The 15,367-nt window shown below is 40.4% G+C and overlaps 1 protein-coding gene across 1 annotated transcript in view; it reads left to right on the top strand.

The window, feature by feature from the left end:
* LOC126467492 (uncharacterized) overlaps positions 1 to 15,367 on the top strand; it is a 209,037-nt gene that overhangs the window by 39,510 nt on the left and 154,160 nt on the right. The window contains exon 3 of the mRNA XM_050096470.1: positions 5,421 to 5,979. Within this exon, the coding sequence (XP_049952427.1) occupies positions 5,421 to 5,979 (559 nt within the window). The remainder of the gene's footprint in view (positions 1 to 5,420; positions 5,980 to 15,367) is intronic.

Genomic DNA, 15,367 nt, shown 5'->3' with positions numbered 1-15,367 from the left:
GTGCTCCTTCAGATGTCTCCACAGGAAGAAATCCAGGAGATTTAGGCCAAGTGAACGCGATGGCTATGCAACTGGACCTCCATGTCTGAGTCATTGCCCTGGAAATATGCTGTCCAGATACTGTCACACATTAATTCCAGAGTGTGGAGGTGCACCATCATGTTGGAACCATATCATCTGCCAAACATGTAGTGGAACAACTTCCAGTACATCAGGCAGGTATTTGAGAGAAATGCATGATACATTCGTGGAGTCAACAGGTCAGGCAACATATAGGGACCCAAACACCTGTCGCCCAATATTCTGGCCCAGACGTTGGTAACAAAGCAAAATTGATAGCCACGGTCGGGGGTGACGTGCGGGATAACCTCACACCAGTGATGGGCATTGTGCATATTGAAGACACCCTTGCGAGTAAATGCTGCTTCATCTGTCCATATTATGGTGTTCATGAAGTCATCGTTGGCTTCCTGTTGTTGTTGGAACCATTCACAGAACTGCATCCACTTGTGGCTTTGTGCAGGATGCAGGTGCTGTGTGAAAGCATAATGATGGGGGTGCAGTCCATGCTCATGCAGCACATAAATGACCGTGCATTGCAAGAAACACAGTTGCCTTGCTATGTTACATGTACTTTGATGAGGTTCTTGGTGTATGACCTCCTGAATAGCTTTCTCAGTATCTGGAGTACAGCGAGTCCGTGGACAACCTCTGTGATGTGATGGTGGAAGGAGAGAACCTGACTCCTAAAGGCACAGCTCCAGACGACGAAACACATTTTTATCTCTATGGCGTCTGTATGTGGATATCTAGCAGCATATCCACTAGTGGCAACACCAGCTCAGTTATCAGATGCACCAAGGACCAGAAGCATATCCACATATTCATCGTTTGTGTGTGCCATATGTCTGCCACACTGGTTTAGAAGTTTACAATGAGAAAATTCAATAGGTGTATGTTTGTACATTGGAGCTTGTCACGGATGCGTTACTCTTCTCGCAACTAGTCCCTGTCTGGCGGACAGCACTTACAGTATAAACATGCCAACAGTCCTGTGCGCTGTTCCACCTAATGTGCATAAACCCTCTGACAGACATTGTTCTGCCTGATTCATCCCAACACCTCCAATTGTGAAATGTTGGGTTTCGAATAATAATAATAATGCATTGAGATATGTAATAAACAGCATGTGGTTACTAGACTCAATGTTGAAAGGCACAATTAGTGGGACCATGGTGATAACACATACAAATAGTAACTGAGTTTGGACATTATTCATGAAGCATGTTGCTAGTTCTACTGGTAATGTAAGGCCCTAACGAAATGTAATGGACCTGAATGAGGCAAGAATAATAGTTGGATCTAATCTATGGGACTATTGGAGGAGGGTACAGAGAAAGCAGGTTTCGCATCTAGTAGATGAAGTGGTCTGAATAAATTCATGCCCACAACATGGAAAGGGCTTCTTACAAAGCTGACCAATCTTCCATTTCCGTGATTGTACTATGTAAGTGCAAATTTTTTCTAGAGAACCCGCTGCAATCGCTGTTGATGATTAAGATGCCAGATACTGTACCACCTGGATTGCATTTACCAAATAAAAAACATATGCCTCAATCCAGGATTGAACCATCGACCTCCTGCATGCTAACCCAAAACTCTGTCCACAGCACCGACTGTACAGCACGACTAATATTTGCTGAGAGAGGTAGTTAACATACATGTGGTTACAGTGTTGCCAGGTTGCCACCATTTAATGGCCTTTTTATGTCAGATGTACTTTCTGGATGAAATTTTGCGAGGGACATTTTTTTATCGCTGGCATGTCAGGAGTCATGCTGTGAAGCCAGACTGTGCGAATTTCTCTTCACCCTGTGGAATTAATCCACATTTTGCTTACCAGTGAGCACCATATTTCTTTTCTTCTGTAATGCTACCCATTCTCTCTCTCAACATTATTTTGCATGCCAAAGAGAACCATCTTCCTTTTCTTCTATCATGCTATCCATTCTCTCTCTCTCTCTCTCTCTCTCTCTCTCTCTCACACACACACACACACACACACACACACACCTTTTTTTACTCTTTATGTCAAATGTTGTATAGCTTACTCAGTTTCATGTAACACTTGACTTTCTGTGTTCTATGTCTACGTATATAGTCGGCAAGCCATTGTGAAGTGGCTCTTGGAGGGTATTTCCCTATGTACCTTATATAAGGGTTTCTTCCCATTCCACTCGTATATGGAGTGTAAGAATAATGACCACATAAATGCCTTTGTGTGTGCGCTGTTATTAGTCTGATATTGCCTTCATAGTTCACCGACATAAACTGGATAAGAAAGTAGGGGTCAGAAACACTCTTGACATTTTTCTGGTACCTATTGAACCAATTTTTGTTAATAAGAAATATTTTACGGCGACAGGTGACACAGTAACTGGAAGGCATATGGATGTAACAGTTTCTCTTGCAAAATGTTCAAAATAATTCCTTCGTCAGCATTGAGATGAGAGTGTAAGGCGATGTTCAAAGAAGTGGGGAACTTCATTGAATTATGTGGTACATACTATCCATCTTTATCCACTGTTACTGATTGCAATGGAAAGCACAGCTTCTTGTAGTTGTCTATAGTGGCGTATGTTGTATGGCTGGAAATGAGGCTTTCTGGAAACATCCCTAGTAAATTCTCGTGGCCTGCTGTGAATTGTCTGATGCAGAATCTTAGGCAAGTTACTTGTTCACCATTTTGTGCTGGGAAACTGTTCCATTTTGCCAGTGGTAATGACCAAAGACCAGTGTGCTGCTATTCTGCACAATAATTGAGAGGTGAATATAAAGGAACGGCTGGACTGAATTTTGAGAAGTAACTGTTCTATAAAGTTCATTTCAGTCAATACTCACAACATTATTTTGTGGCTGTACCTGTTTCAATGGTTTAGTCATTATCAGAAGCCCATAATATTGCTTGGACTTTTTGTCTTAGCCGTTGGGCAAGCAGTATTTATGGGCGGTTGGTAATGACTAGAAAGTCAAAATCATTATAGCCACTAAATAATGTTGAGAATATTGGCAAAAATCAACTTTATAGTAAAAGTAGCATGCTCGCTGATGCTCTTAGCCAAAAATGCAGTAAATGTGGACAAAATAAGTGCTTCTCATTGAACCACAAGGAATATCTTTTGGGCACCAATAACTTCAGGAATATGAAAGAACCTAATATTATCAACCTTTGGTTTTTTATCTGCAGTAATTTGTTTTGATCTACTCTTATCAGTGATCAGCATCTGTAAAAGTTATGTGTGTGCAGCCCGCAAAAATACGAATAGGTCACTGGGGTAGAAATCATTGACTGGAAGCAAGTTGACTTCATTATTCGAATATTACAGGTTTTGGATGTAGCCATCGTCAAATAGGCTGGAAAATGATGTTGCACACAGATACTTACATTACATGTTGTAGTAGTTATAATCATAAGCAGACACTGCTGATCACGACAGAGCCCAAAACACATAATATTGGAATAATAAGTCAGCTTGCTTCCAGTCAATGACTTTTTCCTCAGCGACCTATTCTGCATTTTGCAGAGTGCACATAATTTTCATCAGGACTGCGCACTTCCTTTGTAACTTCATGTGTAACTTCATTTGGCAGTTAAGTTTCTCTACATTGTTTTTCTGCATGCCAATTAAATGTATCACGAAGACAACTGGTATGAAATTAGGTGTATTTTGGTACATTTCATAGGGGACAGCCGTTATTTTCTTCTGTTAAGGACTAGACCAAATCATTTTTCCCAAGAGATAAAATATATCATTGAAAAACACCTTTCATGTAAAGGTGCTTGAGGATGGACTAATTTCCAACCAGTTTCAGTGCTTTAATGTGAAAGAGATTACTCTCATAGCCTTTGTAACATTTCACACGCCGTACATGTCCTTTGGGTGGTGCTAATTGTAATCACCTGAGGGAGCTCAGCCAGCAGTAACAGGGCTTGTATTTGGTGAAAGTCAAGTTCTAGAGCTGGTTTTTGCTATCATCATCATTCCTTGATTACTGTAAACTCTGTGATTGTTAAAGAAGCTGCCATTAGTTGTGATGGTGATATGTTATACATTAGAGAGAATGATGATAATAGCTAAATTTCAGAGCTGGCAGAACTTTTTGTAAAAGTCCTCTACTTCTGTATAATTTGGCACTAATAACGGCTAACCAATGACCTCTTGATCATCTTTTGTAATAGGGAACACCCAGTATATGCATATTGGTTTACTTCTGTAAGGAGGAGAGAATGAAGTTTTGAAAGATTGTCTACATACTACACTTGGGAGATTAACTTCGTTACTGAAATTTGTAAAGAAATTGTGGTATGGATTATTATTAGTTAACATAATGACACTAAAGAAGGCTTTCAACCTCACCAGGGAAAAGAACTAAAGAATTAGTCCATTGTTGTTGAAGTGCATCACATTCTTAATTATAGAAAGATGTTATTTGTAGTGATATAACCCTTTTAGATACAAGAGAGTTTCTTGACAGGCAGACAGATGAAAGTGATGTGAAAGTATGTAATATTGTGAACCAAGCCTATGATTTCCTTGAGAGCTGCATTTTCCCTCACAGTCTACTCGTTCTAGTATCTCAAGTAGCAACAAAAGAGTAAAACATTCCAGTTCAGCCTAACTAGATCATGCATTAAAAAATGACTAATGAAGAGAAGGAAAAGAAGCTCATTAGGAAGTGATCAGGAAAGACCAGAGATCACACTCATGTTTAATTGATCCAGAATACTGATCAACCCCCCCCCCCCCCCCCCCTTTCTCCGGACTCTAAAACTTCCACAACAGCTAAAGGTAGGATTACTGTTTTTAGTGTAGGTGTTTATTTATTATTATAATGGAAGGAAACATTCCACATGGGAAAAATTATATATAAAAACAAAGATGAGGTGACTTACCGAACAAAAGCGCTGGCAGGTCGATAGACACACAAACAAACACAAACATACACACAAAATATGTTTGTGTTTGTTTGTGTGTCTATCGACCTGCCAGCGCTTTTGTTCGGTAAGTCACCTCATCTTTGTTTTTGTTTATTTATTATATTTTATTTTATTGATATATATTTTTTCATCTGAGGCAATGATTTGTATGTGTCGACCAATTTGATGCCTCAGCTGTACGCGTCCTTCCATTGTTTGTATTCCACCCATGACTTCCCAGGATCATATTAATCGAACTATTTGTATTTAATGTTTATGGTCAGATCTGTTTATATGAATGTTCTTTCTTCCTTTTGAGTATTCTTTAAGCTGATGAAGTATGATTTATTGTTTTTAATGACCCAGTCAAACCACTTGTTATCACAGTATTCAACTATAACTTCTGTGTAGTTCATTTGTGTTCTGTTTGTTGTGTCTTCAGATATATGAGCTTTGAACAACAGCCAACATGGACACCAAATTCGCTTATGCCATGGTTACAGCAGGAATCATGGGGGTGGCAACAAGTACCCCAAGCCACAGGATTTGTGCCTGGTGGTGCTAATTTTTCAAAACTGCCACCAAAGACACACACTGAGCAACAGAAGCAACAACAGTTGAATCGTCAAAAGCAACAGAAGCAACCTAAAAGTCAAAAGCACAATAAGCAACAGCAGAACCTTCACCACCACCACAACCAACAGCAGCAGCAGCAGCAGCAGCAACAAAAGCAACAGCAACAGAAGCAACAACAAAAGAAGCAGCAACAACAAGAACTACAACAGCAGCAACAACAGCAACAGCAGCAGCAAAAACAGCAACAGCAGCAAACGAAAGCAAATGTTGAAAAGAAAGCAGGAGGGAATCAGTTACAAAAAATTGAAAGCCGACAAAAACCAAATCCACCTCCTGGATCAGAAGAGGCTAGGCGAAAGGCCCTTGAATCCACAACTGATAAGCTCAAACGTTGCTTAAGTAGCATGGGACAGGAGCGCACTGAGGTTTGTCACCCAATATCAGTAATGTTTTCTAGTATCAGTTGAGTTGCTAGTATTATCTTTCACCTTCTGTAGCTTTCTCTTCTTATTTCTCCTTGATAAATTCTTTTAAAGCTCATTTGTACATCTCACCTTGCAAATGGAAGATTATAGGAGGAGGCTGAGATGAAGAAGTGGTAGGAGAGAAGAGGAGTTCTTAACAAGTCAAAGCATTTGTGTGTCCTTTTTTTCATTATCTGGCACAGAGTGCAAAGGGAAGCTTTTTCAAAATCAGGTGATTATTTTGAACAAAAAGAGCAAACACTGGAAATGAAAATGCTTAAATGCTTTCCTGTTGTACTACTGAGTACTGATGTTTGAAATCTCATATGATTGCTTATTACTCATTTCATGTGAAGCCCATTGTACAGTGATATTAACTGAATAAATACTTAGTTAGCTTATAAAATTTGCACAACTAATAAGCATCTAGATTACCTTATATTGAACTGAATATGATTATGTAGCTTTAGCACTGTTTTACTGTCTTTGTTTTTGATGAATAACTGTGTGATTCAGTGGCTCAATTAGACAATTACGTGTTATAGATATCTGTGACAAACCAGCTGCATCACAGAAACAAAAATGTATGATGTGTGCATATTAGTTACACTCTGAGCATAGGTATATCGGGTTTGTTGAAGTTGCATCTACATTTACAGGTTGAAATACAAAACACAGTTAGGGAGAAGCTCGGTGCTGGCCAAAATAATTTAGGAAAAAAAAAGTGGTTGTCACCCAAAGCAATCACGTTTTCGGTAGAAGAGCAGAGAAAACTACAGGCCTATCATATGCATAGAGAACTATAAACAATATAAGATAATTTACCACTTTGAAGCCATTAAAATTTACCTCCGCAAAAGGAAATTTGATTTTGACAAGAACAGGGAAATTGGTGCTGAAAATAAAACCCAAAATGCTTTCTCTTTGAATGAAAATAAATAGCATCATGAACAGATATCAAAGTTAACTGTTCAAATTTAGAAGTTGAACAAATAAAATAATTTTTAACTTTACACTGTGAGTTAAAACATTCTTTTTTGTCATTACATTAATTTACTCCAAAAGGATTTAAAAGTATACTTTAGACTTTAGCTAAATAGATGATACAGTCACAGCAGAAAGAAAAATAAGGCATATATCTCATTGTTGTAGTCCTTAAAAAGACTCAAGTCATTTAGTCGAGATAAAACAATAACAAATATCATGAAGCATATGCAATGAAATGGTTTCTTGGTTTTTAATTAATGAATTTTCCTAGAGATCTGTGATGCATTTGCTAACAGTTCATTTTACTCTCTTGCAGTTTGGATTATACATCATTCTGTGTAACACTTGCCTATTAATATTCTTCTTGGATAACTGTGACTAATTTAGGATTTCTGCATACCTTATAATACATATTTTTCTGTGTTTCTTTAGGCAACAGTTGCTTCAAATTGCGCATAACTAAAATGTTGGTACTTTGACAGGCAATATTCGGAGTGTAGCTTCCTTTAGCTATGCTCTTTCAGATATCTTTTTTTGTCAGACTTCTGTTTATAATATACTCATCACATAGAGAAGGCATTGAGTTGCAGACAGACACAATCAAAATGAGTACTAAACATTTAAGCTTTCAGCAAAAAGACATTCTTTGGAAACGTGCACACACATTCACAACCCGCATACACATGGCCACTATCTCTGGCCCCTGCGGCCAGACTGCAGGCTGCAGCTTCGTCTGACTTGAGCAACAATCTGAAGTTTGTGGTGGAGGAGAGGATGAGGAATGGCACAAGGAGGTGAAGGGATAGCATAGTGGGGGGGGGGGGGGGGGTAGCTTCACCTGCACTTCCACTAACCACCAAGCCACCATCCTCATTGTTGACCTCCACCTCAAGGATGGCTACATCAGTACCTCCGTCCACATCAGACCTACCAACCACCAACAACACCTCCACTTTGACAGCTGCCACCCATTGTACACCAAGAAGCCCCATTGAAACAGCTTAGCCACCCATGATTTTAGCACCTGTAGTGATGAGCAGCTCCTCTCCAAATATGTCAAGGTTCTCGCTGAGGTCTTCACAGACCAAAATTACCTTCCCAACCATGTCCAAAACAGATCTCACATGCTTCGCCTCCAATTGCCTACCACCTCCCACATGACCGCTTTCCAGCCACAAAGGAGCACTCCTCTCATAGCACCAATGACTGGATAACTGAATCCCATTCACTGCCAGGGTTTTGACCATCTCTCATCGTGCCCTGAAATGGGGAATATCCTGCCCATTGTACTCCCTTCCCTTCCAATCCCACAGTGCTATTCCACTGCCCAACAAACTTACACAATATCATTGTCTATCTTTATCCAACACCTGCTTCCAACACCTTCTCTCATGGTTTGTATCCCTGCAGTAGATATAGATGTAAGGTACGTCACATACCACCTCCCACTGACACCTACCACAGTCCCATCACAGGCATCTTCAACCTTATCAGAGGCAGGGCTACCTGTGAAAGCAGCCATGTGATCTGCAAACTAAGCTTCAATTACTGTGCTGCTTTTTACATGGGCATGGAACTAACAAGCTATCTGTCAGCCTGAATGGCCTCTGCCAAACTATGGCCAAGGAACAGCTGGACCACTCTGTTGCTGAACAAGCTGCCCAGCATGCTGTGCTTCACTTTAAAGATTGAATCACAGCGTCCACCATCTGGATCCTTCCTACCAGAAGTAGCTTTTTTCAATTATGCAGGTGGGAACACTCTGTGCAACATGTCCTACGGTCCCATAATCCGCCTGACCTCAAGTTGTCTTAGCACCCTCTGAGGCAGCACACCATCTTCCCTTGCATCTACCCTGCTATCCCTACCCCTCCCTACCTCAGGCTGCCTCTTTATCCATGCCATCCACTTCGGATTGCTGCTAACATCAGATGAAGTTGTAGCCCATAGTCTGGCCACAGGGGCTGGTGACATTGACCATATGTGTGTGAGTTGTGCTTGTGTAAATGTGTGTGTGCTTTCTGTTTCTGAAGAATGCCTTTGGTTGAAAGCTTATATGTGTAGCATGTTTAGTAGTATTTTGATTTACCTCTCTGCAATTCAATGCCTCCTCCGTGTTAGTAAACCATTGTGGTATCGAAATGAATCTTGGAGTTTTAACCACTACTTTTGAAGTAATGTAGCATGTACACTGAAATAAAGGGCAGGATTGCTATTCAAACAACTCCAGCAATGTACTACAGTGTGAAAAGACCAGATGTGTCTCTTGTGATTGATTTGCATGGCAGGCCTACCCACCAGAGACACTTACCTCTGATCTCTCTTAAAGAAAGTAAACTTTTTGGTTAAGGATAGCCAATTGCTAGTTTCACTCGTGGGAAGACCAGTTTTTGTTGTTTTGAAAAGACACATCGCTACAATATCTTCAATTTCATAGATTACTTAAATCCATGAAGAAAAGAAGTGTGGTTTGAAATCTCTTTTACAAACTTGAAGCACTTATCATAGATTATGTGCATTATAATTATCCGGGCTGTTATGCCGTGGTCGGTTGATGATTTCTGTGTCAATTCCCAATGTTTCATCTCCGACTGTGGGAGACATCTTCAAGGGGGTTCGTAGCTCCTCCTTTCGATTGAAATTATTAGGGTGTTTAGCGATTTCGATTGCCTCCCTGTAGAGCCTTTCTAAATATCCGCTTGTGGCCGCTACTACTTGCGTCTCCTCGAAACGAATATTGTGGTTCCCTGGCTGGAAAGCATGCTCCGCAACAGCTGATCGTTCTGTTTCTCCTCTTTTTACAATTGCCCTTGTGCTCTTCCAAACATTTAGAAACAGTTCTTTTAGTGGTACCCACATAAACATCTCCACAGCTGCTTGGGATCCTATACACTCCAGCTTTTTCCAATGGTTTGTGAGTGTCCTTGGCAGGCTTAAGGTATTCCTGTATCTTCCTGGCCGGCTTGTAAATTACGGTAATATTCCGCTTCGTCAAGATCCTCCCTATTCTTTCCGTTACATTTTTAACAAACGACAGGAAAACCTTAGATTTTGCAGTAGCCTGTACATCAGTATGATTTCTGCGTGGCTGCCTCAACGCACGTTTTATTTCGGTGTACGAATATGCGTTCTTCATAGATTCTGACTAAATTATGTTTTGAATTAAGTCATATGGCCAGAAAAAGACAAAAGTAAATCAGATTTTTTAATCTACCACTTATACTAACAATGCACAACTATAACAACACCAGAAATCGTGCACGCAAACACATCTCCCCCCCAATCTTTCTCCCCCCCTCCCCCTCTCCCTCTCCCTCCCCCTCTCCCTCCCCCTCCCCCTCCCCACCCCCCCTCTCTCTCTTCACTCACTCACTCTCTCTCTCTCTCTCTCTCTCTCTCTCTCTCACACACACACACACACACACACACACACACAGTGATTGGAAAGAGGAAATAGGCGAGCCATCTCAGTGGATCCAATTCCATCAAATATAGTACAGCATCACATTGTATCTTTAGCAGATAAAGAGTTATGATCTTTCCATGACCCTAAGGCAGGGCACCAACTCATGTGGCATAACAGATACATGGCAGTCACATAGTGTGCATTTGACTCAATGCCAATAGAAGTAGTGTGGCACCATGTTATGTTTTTCTTTTATGATAAAGGTGCTCTGGCTGTAGTCAACTTTATGTGTTATGTAAATGAAGTGAAGCTTACATATATTTCTGTAGTTAGTTTCTCAGTAAAATGTTTACTTTTCACATAAAAAAATTTAGTCAACTGTTTTTTAATTCTCGCATGATCTCCACTATGCATCTTTCTCTTATGATTTTGAGAAATCTATTTGATAAAAAAAAAAAAATTGGTTCTTTCGCACCTTATAGTCTGACATCACATCTTTATAATGCATTGGCTATCTTTTTGTTATTGTTATAGTTACTGAAGTACCGCAAAATTAACTAAATATTGTCTGTACTATCAGTTTCATTCCCAAACATTCAGTAACTGTTTCTGTTCACATATTGTCGGAAGAATGGTATGTGTTCCAGTGAACAGTGAATATGAAATGGGATTTTGCTGTTGGTATAACTAAAGCACACTGTGTTCTGGATAATTATTTATGCAGGAAATATGGTCAATGACTTGAAGACATGTTTACTGCAAAAGAAATTAGTGTCTGCCGTAAACCTCGATGAACAAAGAAAAAGTTTGTCAGCAGTAACAAATAGAGATGTAATGGCTAATTTTTTGTAAGCATAGCTGATTAAGTACGTTGGTAGAGATTATGTAATGCAGAATATGAGCTGTTGAATGCATTGGTTGATCCAATTAATAGTTTAGTCCCATTGCCAAGTATAACCTCTACCCATACTACGAGGGCGGTTCAGAAAGTAACCTCCGATTGGTCACAGTGCGGGTTGTGGGGGGAGTAGCGTCGCCATCTGTGCGTTCACGCACTCAACAGGTCAGTCGGCATCAAGCCGTGGTCGAGTGAACGTCGTACCTGCACTAGTTTAGTTTTTGTGGCAGTTTGAAAAACTGCCACATGTGAAGTGTGTGCTGTCATAAGGTTTTTTACAGCCAAAGGATATTCTGCAGCAGCTATTCATCGTGAGCTTTGTGCCGTGTACGGACCAAGAGCTATGAGTGAAGGAGTTGTCCGTGAATGGGTACGTTTATTTAAAAGTGGACGAGAAAACGTTCATGATGAAGAGAGGAGTGGTAGACCATCATTGGTGACTGACGAACTCGTTCAGACAGTTGATGCAAAAGTTCGTGAAAATCGACGTTTCTCAATGTCGGAGTTGTCTACTGGTTTTCCACAGATTTCTAAGACTCTCTTGTACGAGATAGTGACAGCAAGATTGGGTTACCGTAAGTTCTGTGCACGATGGGTGCCCAAAATTCTTACCGACCACCACAAAACTCAAAGAATGGCCTCTGCATTAGACTTTCTGTCACGTTATGAGGACGAAGGAGAACCATTGTTAAACAGAATCGTGACCGGTGACGAAACCTGGATTAAGTACGTGAACCCTGAGACAAAAGAACAATCAAAGATGTGGGCACATTCAAATTTGCCTACCAAACCAAGAAAAGCCTTGCAAGATTTTTCTGCCAGAAAACTGATGGCAACGGTGTTTTGGGATGCCAAAGGGGTGTTGTTGGTTGAATTCATGGAACGTGGTACGACCATTAATCAAGACGTGTACTGTGAAACAATAAAAAAGTTACGACGGGCTATACAGAACAAACGCCGTGGTATGCTGACTTCCGGTATCGTTTTTTTGCACGATAACGCCCGTCCTCACTCTGCTCGCAGAACAACAGCCCTTCTTGAGTCCTTCAAGTGGGACGTTATCAACCATCCACCTTACAGCCCAGACCTGGCGCCAAGTGATTATCACCTCTTCATGCATTTGAAGAAATGGCTCGGGTCACAGCGGTTTGATGACGACGAAGAGCTCAAAGATGCGGTCACAGGCTGGCTCCAGGCACAAGCGGGTGATTTTTATGCAGAAGGAATTTCAAAGCTTGTGAAGAGATACGATAAGTGCCTCAATCGCTATGGAGACTATGTAGAAAAATAGTGCAAAGATGTAGTTGTAAGATGTATATATTAAAATATTTTTATTTAACGTGGTGTATTTTTTAAAATCAACCGGAGGTTACTTTCTGAACGGCCCTCGTATTTCGCAGGAACTATATACTTCAATTTCACTGCAAGGTAAACTACTTCTGACAGCAGTAAATACTCCTCCACCAACTGTATTTAATCTATCCTTTCTGAACACTGTTAAGTTGTGTGAAAAACTTTCAGCTGAACATATTTCTGGCTGTAGTCAGATTTTTGTACCTACAACTATTTGAGTTTTGGTGCTTTCTATTAGGGCTTGGAGCTCTGATTCTTTCCCAACACAGCTATGACAGTTTACAACTACAATACTGCAACTACTTTATTGTTTTACCTGCCCCTGTTTAGATGGACACCTTTTCTGTGGTTTCCTGAGACCTTCTAACCTAAAAAAAACTGCCCAGTCCCTTCCACACATCTCCTGCTACCCATGTAGCTGCTTCCTGTGCGTAGTGGACTCTTGATCTATTAAGAGGAACCCGGAAACCCAACACCTGATGGTGCAAATCAAGGAACCTGCAGCCTACACTGTCACAAAACCACCTGAGCCTCTGATTCAGCCCCTCCACTTGGCTCTGCACCAAAGGACCACAGTTGGTTCTACCGACAATACTGCAGATGGTGAGCTCTGCCTTAATCTCGCAAGCAACACTGGCAGCCTTTACAATTTCCACTAACTGCCCAAAACCGGAGAGAATCTCCTCGGATCCAAAACAACACACATCATTGGTACCCACATGAGCCACCACCTGCAGTTGGCTGCACCCTGTACTCTTCATGGCATCTGGAATGACCCTTTCCACATCTGGAATGGCTGCCCCTGTTATGCACATGGAGTGCACACTGGCTTTCTCCCCCTCCTTGGCAGCCATGTTCCTAAGGGGCCCCATTACATGCCTACTGTCGAAGCTCCCAATTAGCAGCAAACCCACTCTCTGTGAATGCCTAGACTTTGTGGGCTGAGAAGCTTCCTCTGGAACAGTGCGGACAGTTGCATCCATCTTAGGGATAATAAAGGCAAGTATTCCTGTCCATATTGTATACCAATTAATAAAGGTAGGTGTTCCTGTCCATATTGTATACCAATTAGAATCCATTCAGAGTACGCTGATGTAATGGCCACGTACTCGATGAAATATGTGTACCTAAAGAATGGAAAGTTTCACAGGTTACATGAGTAGTTAAGAATGGAAATAGAAGTAATCTGCTGAATTGCAGACCCATATCACTGGTGTCAGTTTTGAGTAGAATTTTGGATCATATACTGCATTTGAAAATTATGAATTACCTCAAAGAAAATGATTTATTGACACACAGTCCCAAGCATTTAGAGAATATAATTATTGTGAAACATAACAAGTTGTTTATTCACTCCAAATAATAAGTGCTATTTGCAATGGATCTTACATTAATTCCAATTTCTTGATTTTCAGAACGCTTTTGACAGGGTTCCTTACAAGTGATATATTATAAAACTGCGTGCCTATGGAGTATTGTCTCCATTATGTGACTGGATTCATGTTTCAAAGTTTGTAGTAACTGAGTGATATCTGATGTTATTCAAGGATATGTTATAGGCCTTCTGCTGTTCCTCATATATATAAACGATTTAGGAGACAATCTGAGTCACCCTCTTAGATTGTTTGATGTCATTTGCTGTCCATTGTAAACAGCTTCTTCTTCTTCTTCTTCTTCTTCCCCTTCTCTCTCTCTCTCTCTCTCTCTCTCTCTCTCTGTCTTCTTTTTTTTTTTTTTTACATATATACAGGTGACTGAAAAAATTAATGATGATATTTAAAATTTCCTCTTCACTGGTAAGCCTACCATTCTCCTTCTTTTTTTTCTTCTTTTTCTTATGCCTTTGTCCCACATTGGCCTAAGGTCAGGATGATTACTAAATGGATTTGGCATGGTTAATTTAAGGATTGACCGGATGCACATACTATCACCACCCCATTACCCTCTGGGGTGGAATATGTGTAACCTAGCTACCAGCGAGTACCGTTATTCATGCGAAAATGAACAGAAGTTTTCTAAATGTTTACAAAACATGTAACTGAGATGAGACTTGGGTACCACCTTGGTATTCACCTGGTGGGATACAGAAAACCACCTAAAAATCCCCTCTGGGTTGGCTGACAAACTGATGCTCATTGTTAATCCACTGGGTAGATTTGATCCAGGGCCGGCACACTTCCCATCCCAAAAGTGGCACTTTAACACTCATGGCTTCTGGGCTGGTATAGGCAAGCCAACATTGTCTCCATCTATTGCAGTAATTTACTTCTGGCCAACAATAAGCTATTATTTAGCATTATTTGTGTTTTGTTTTTCAGATGGAAACTGCAAATGACCTCTTTGTTTTTCCTTAAATCGGCTTTTTCTTTTCTCAGGGTTTTACACAGTTGAGAACACTTTTTTCACGTCACGAACAGATTGAATTTTAACTTCCCTTCTCAGTTTTATCCTTATTCTTACTTGAGCCATCAACTTGTTGTGTACTTAAAACAATTGTTTTTGCCAGATCTTCTTCTGGCGAGTCTTGAAATTTTACCTTAAGAGGACTTGCTAGAGGCTTTTCTTTGTTTCATTTAAGTTTTGTTAGGTTCCCAGAAATTTATACCTTTCTTCTCATGCATTTATGTCAGTCCTTGCTCTTACTAGTTGTTGGTCACTGCTGGTGTTGAATTTTTTTTGAAACAAAGACGCCATAAACTATATAA

The sequence above is a fragment of the Schistocerca serialis genome, chromosome 1 (genome assembly GCF_023864345.2).
Source record: "Schistocerca serialis cubense isolate TAMUIC-IGC-003099 chromosome 1, iqSchSeri2.2, whole genome shotgun sequence".
Taxonomy (NCBI): Eukaryota; Metazoa; Arthropoda; class Insecta; order Orthoptera; family Acrididae; genus Schistocerca; species Schistocerca serialis.
This window is presented reverse-complemented; position numbering and strand designations above follow the sequence as displayed.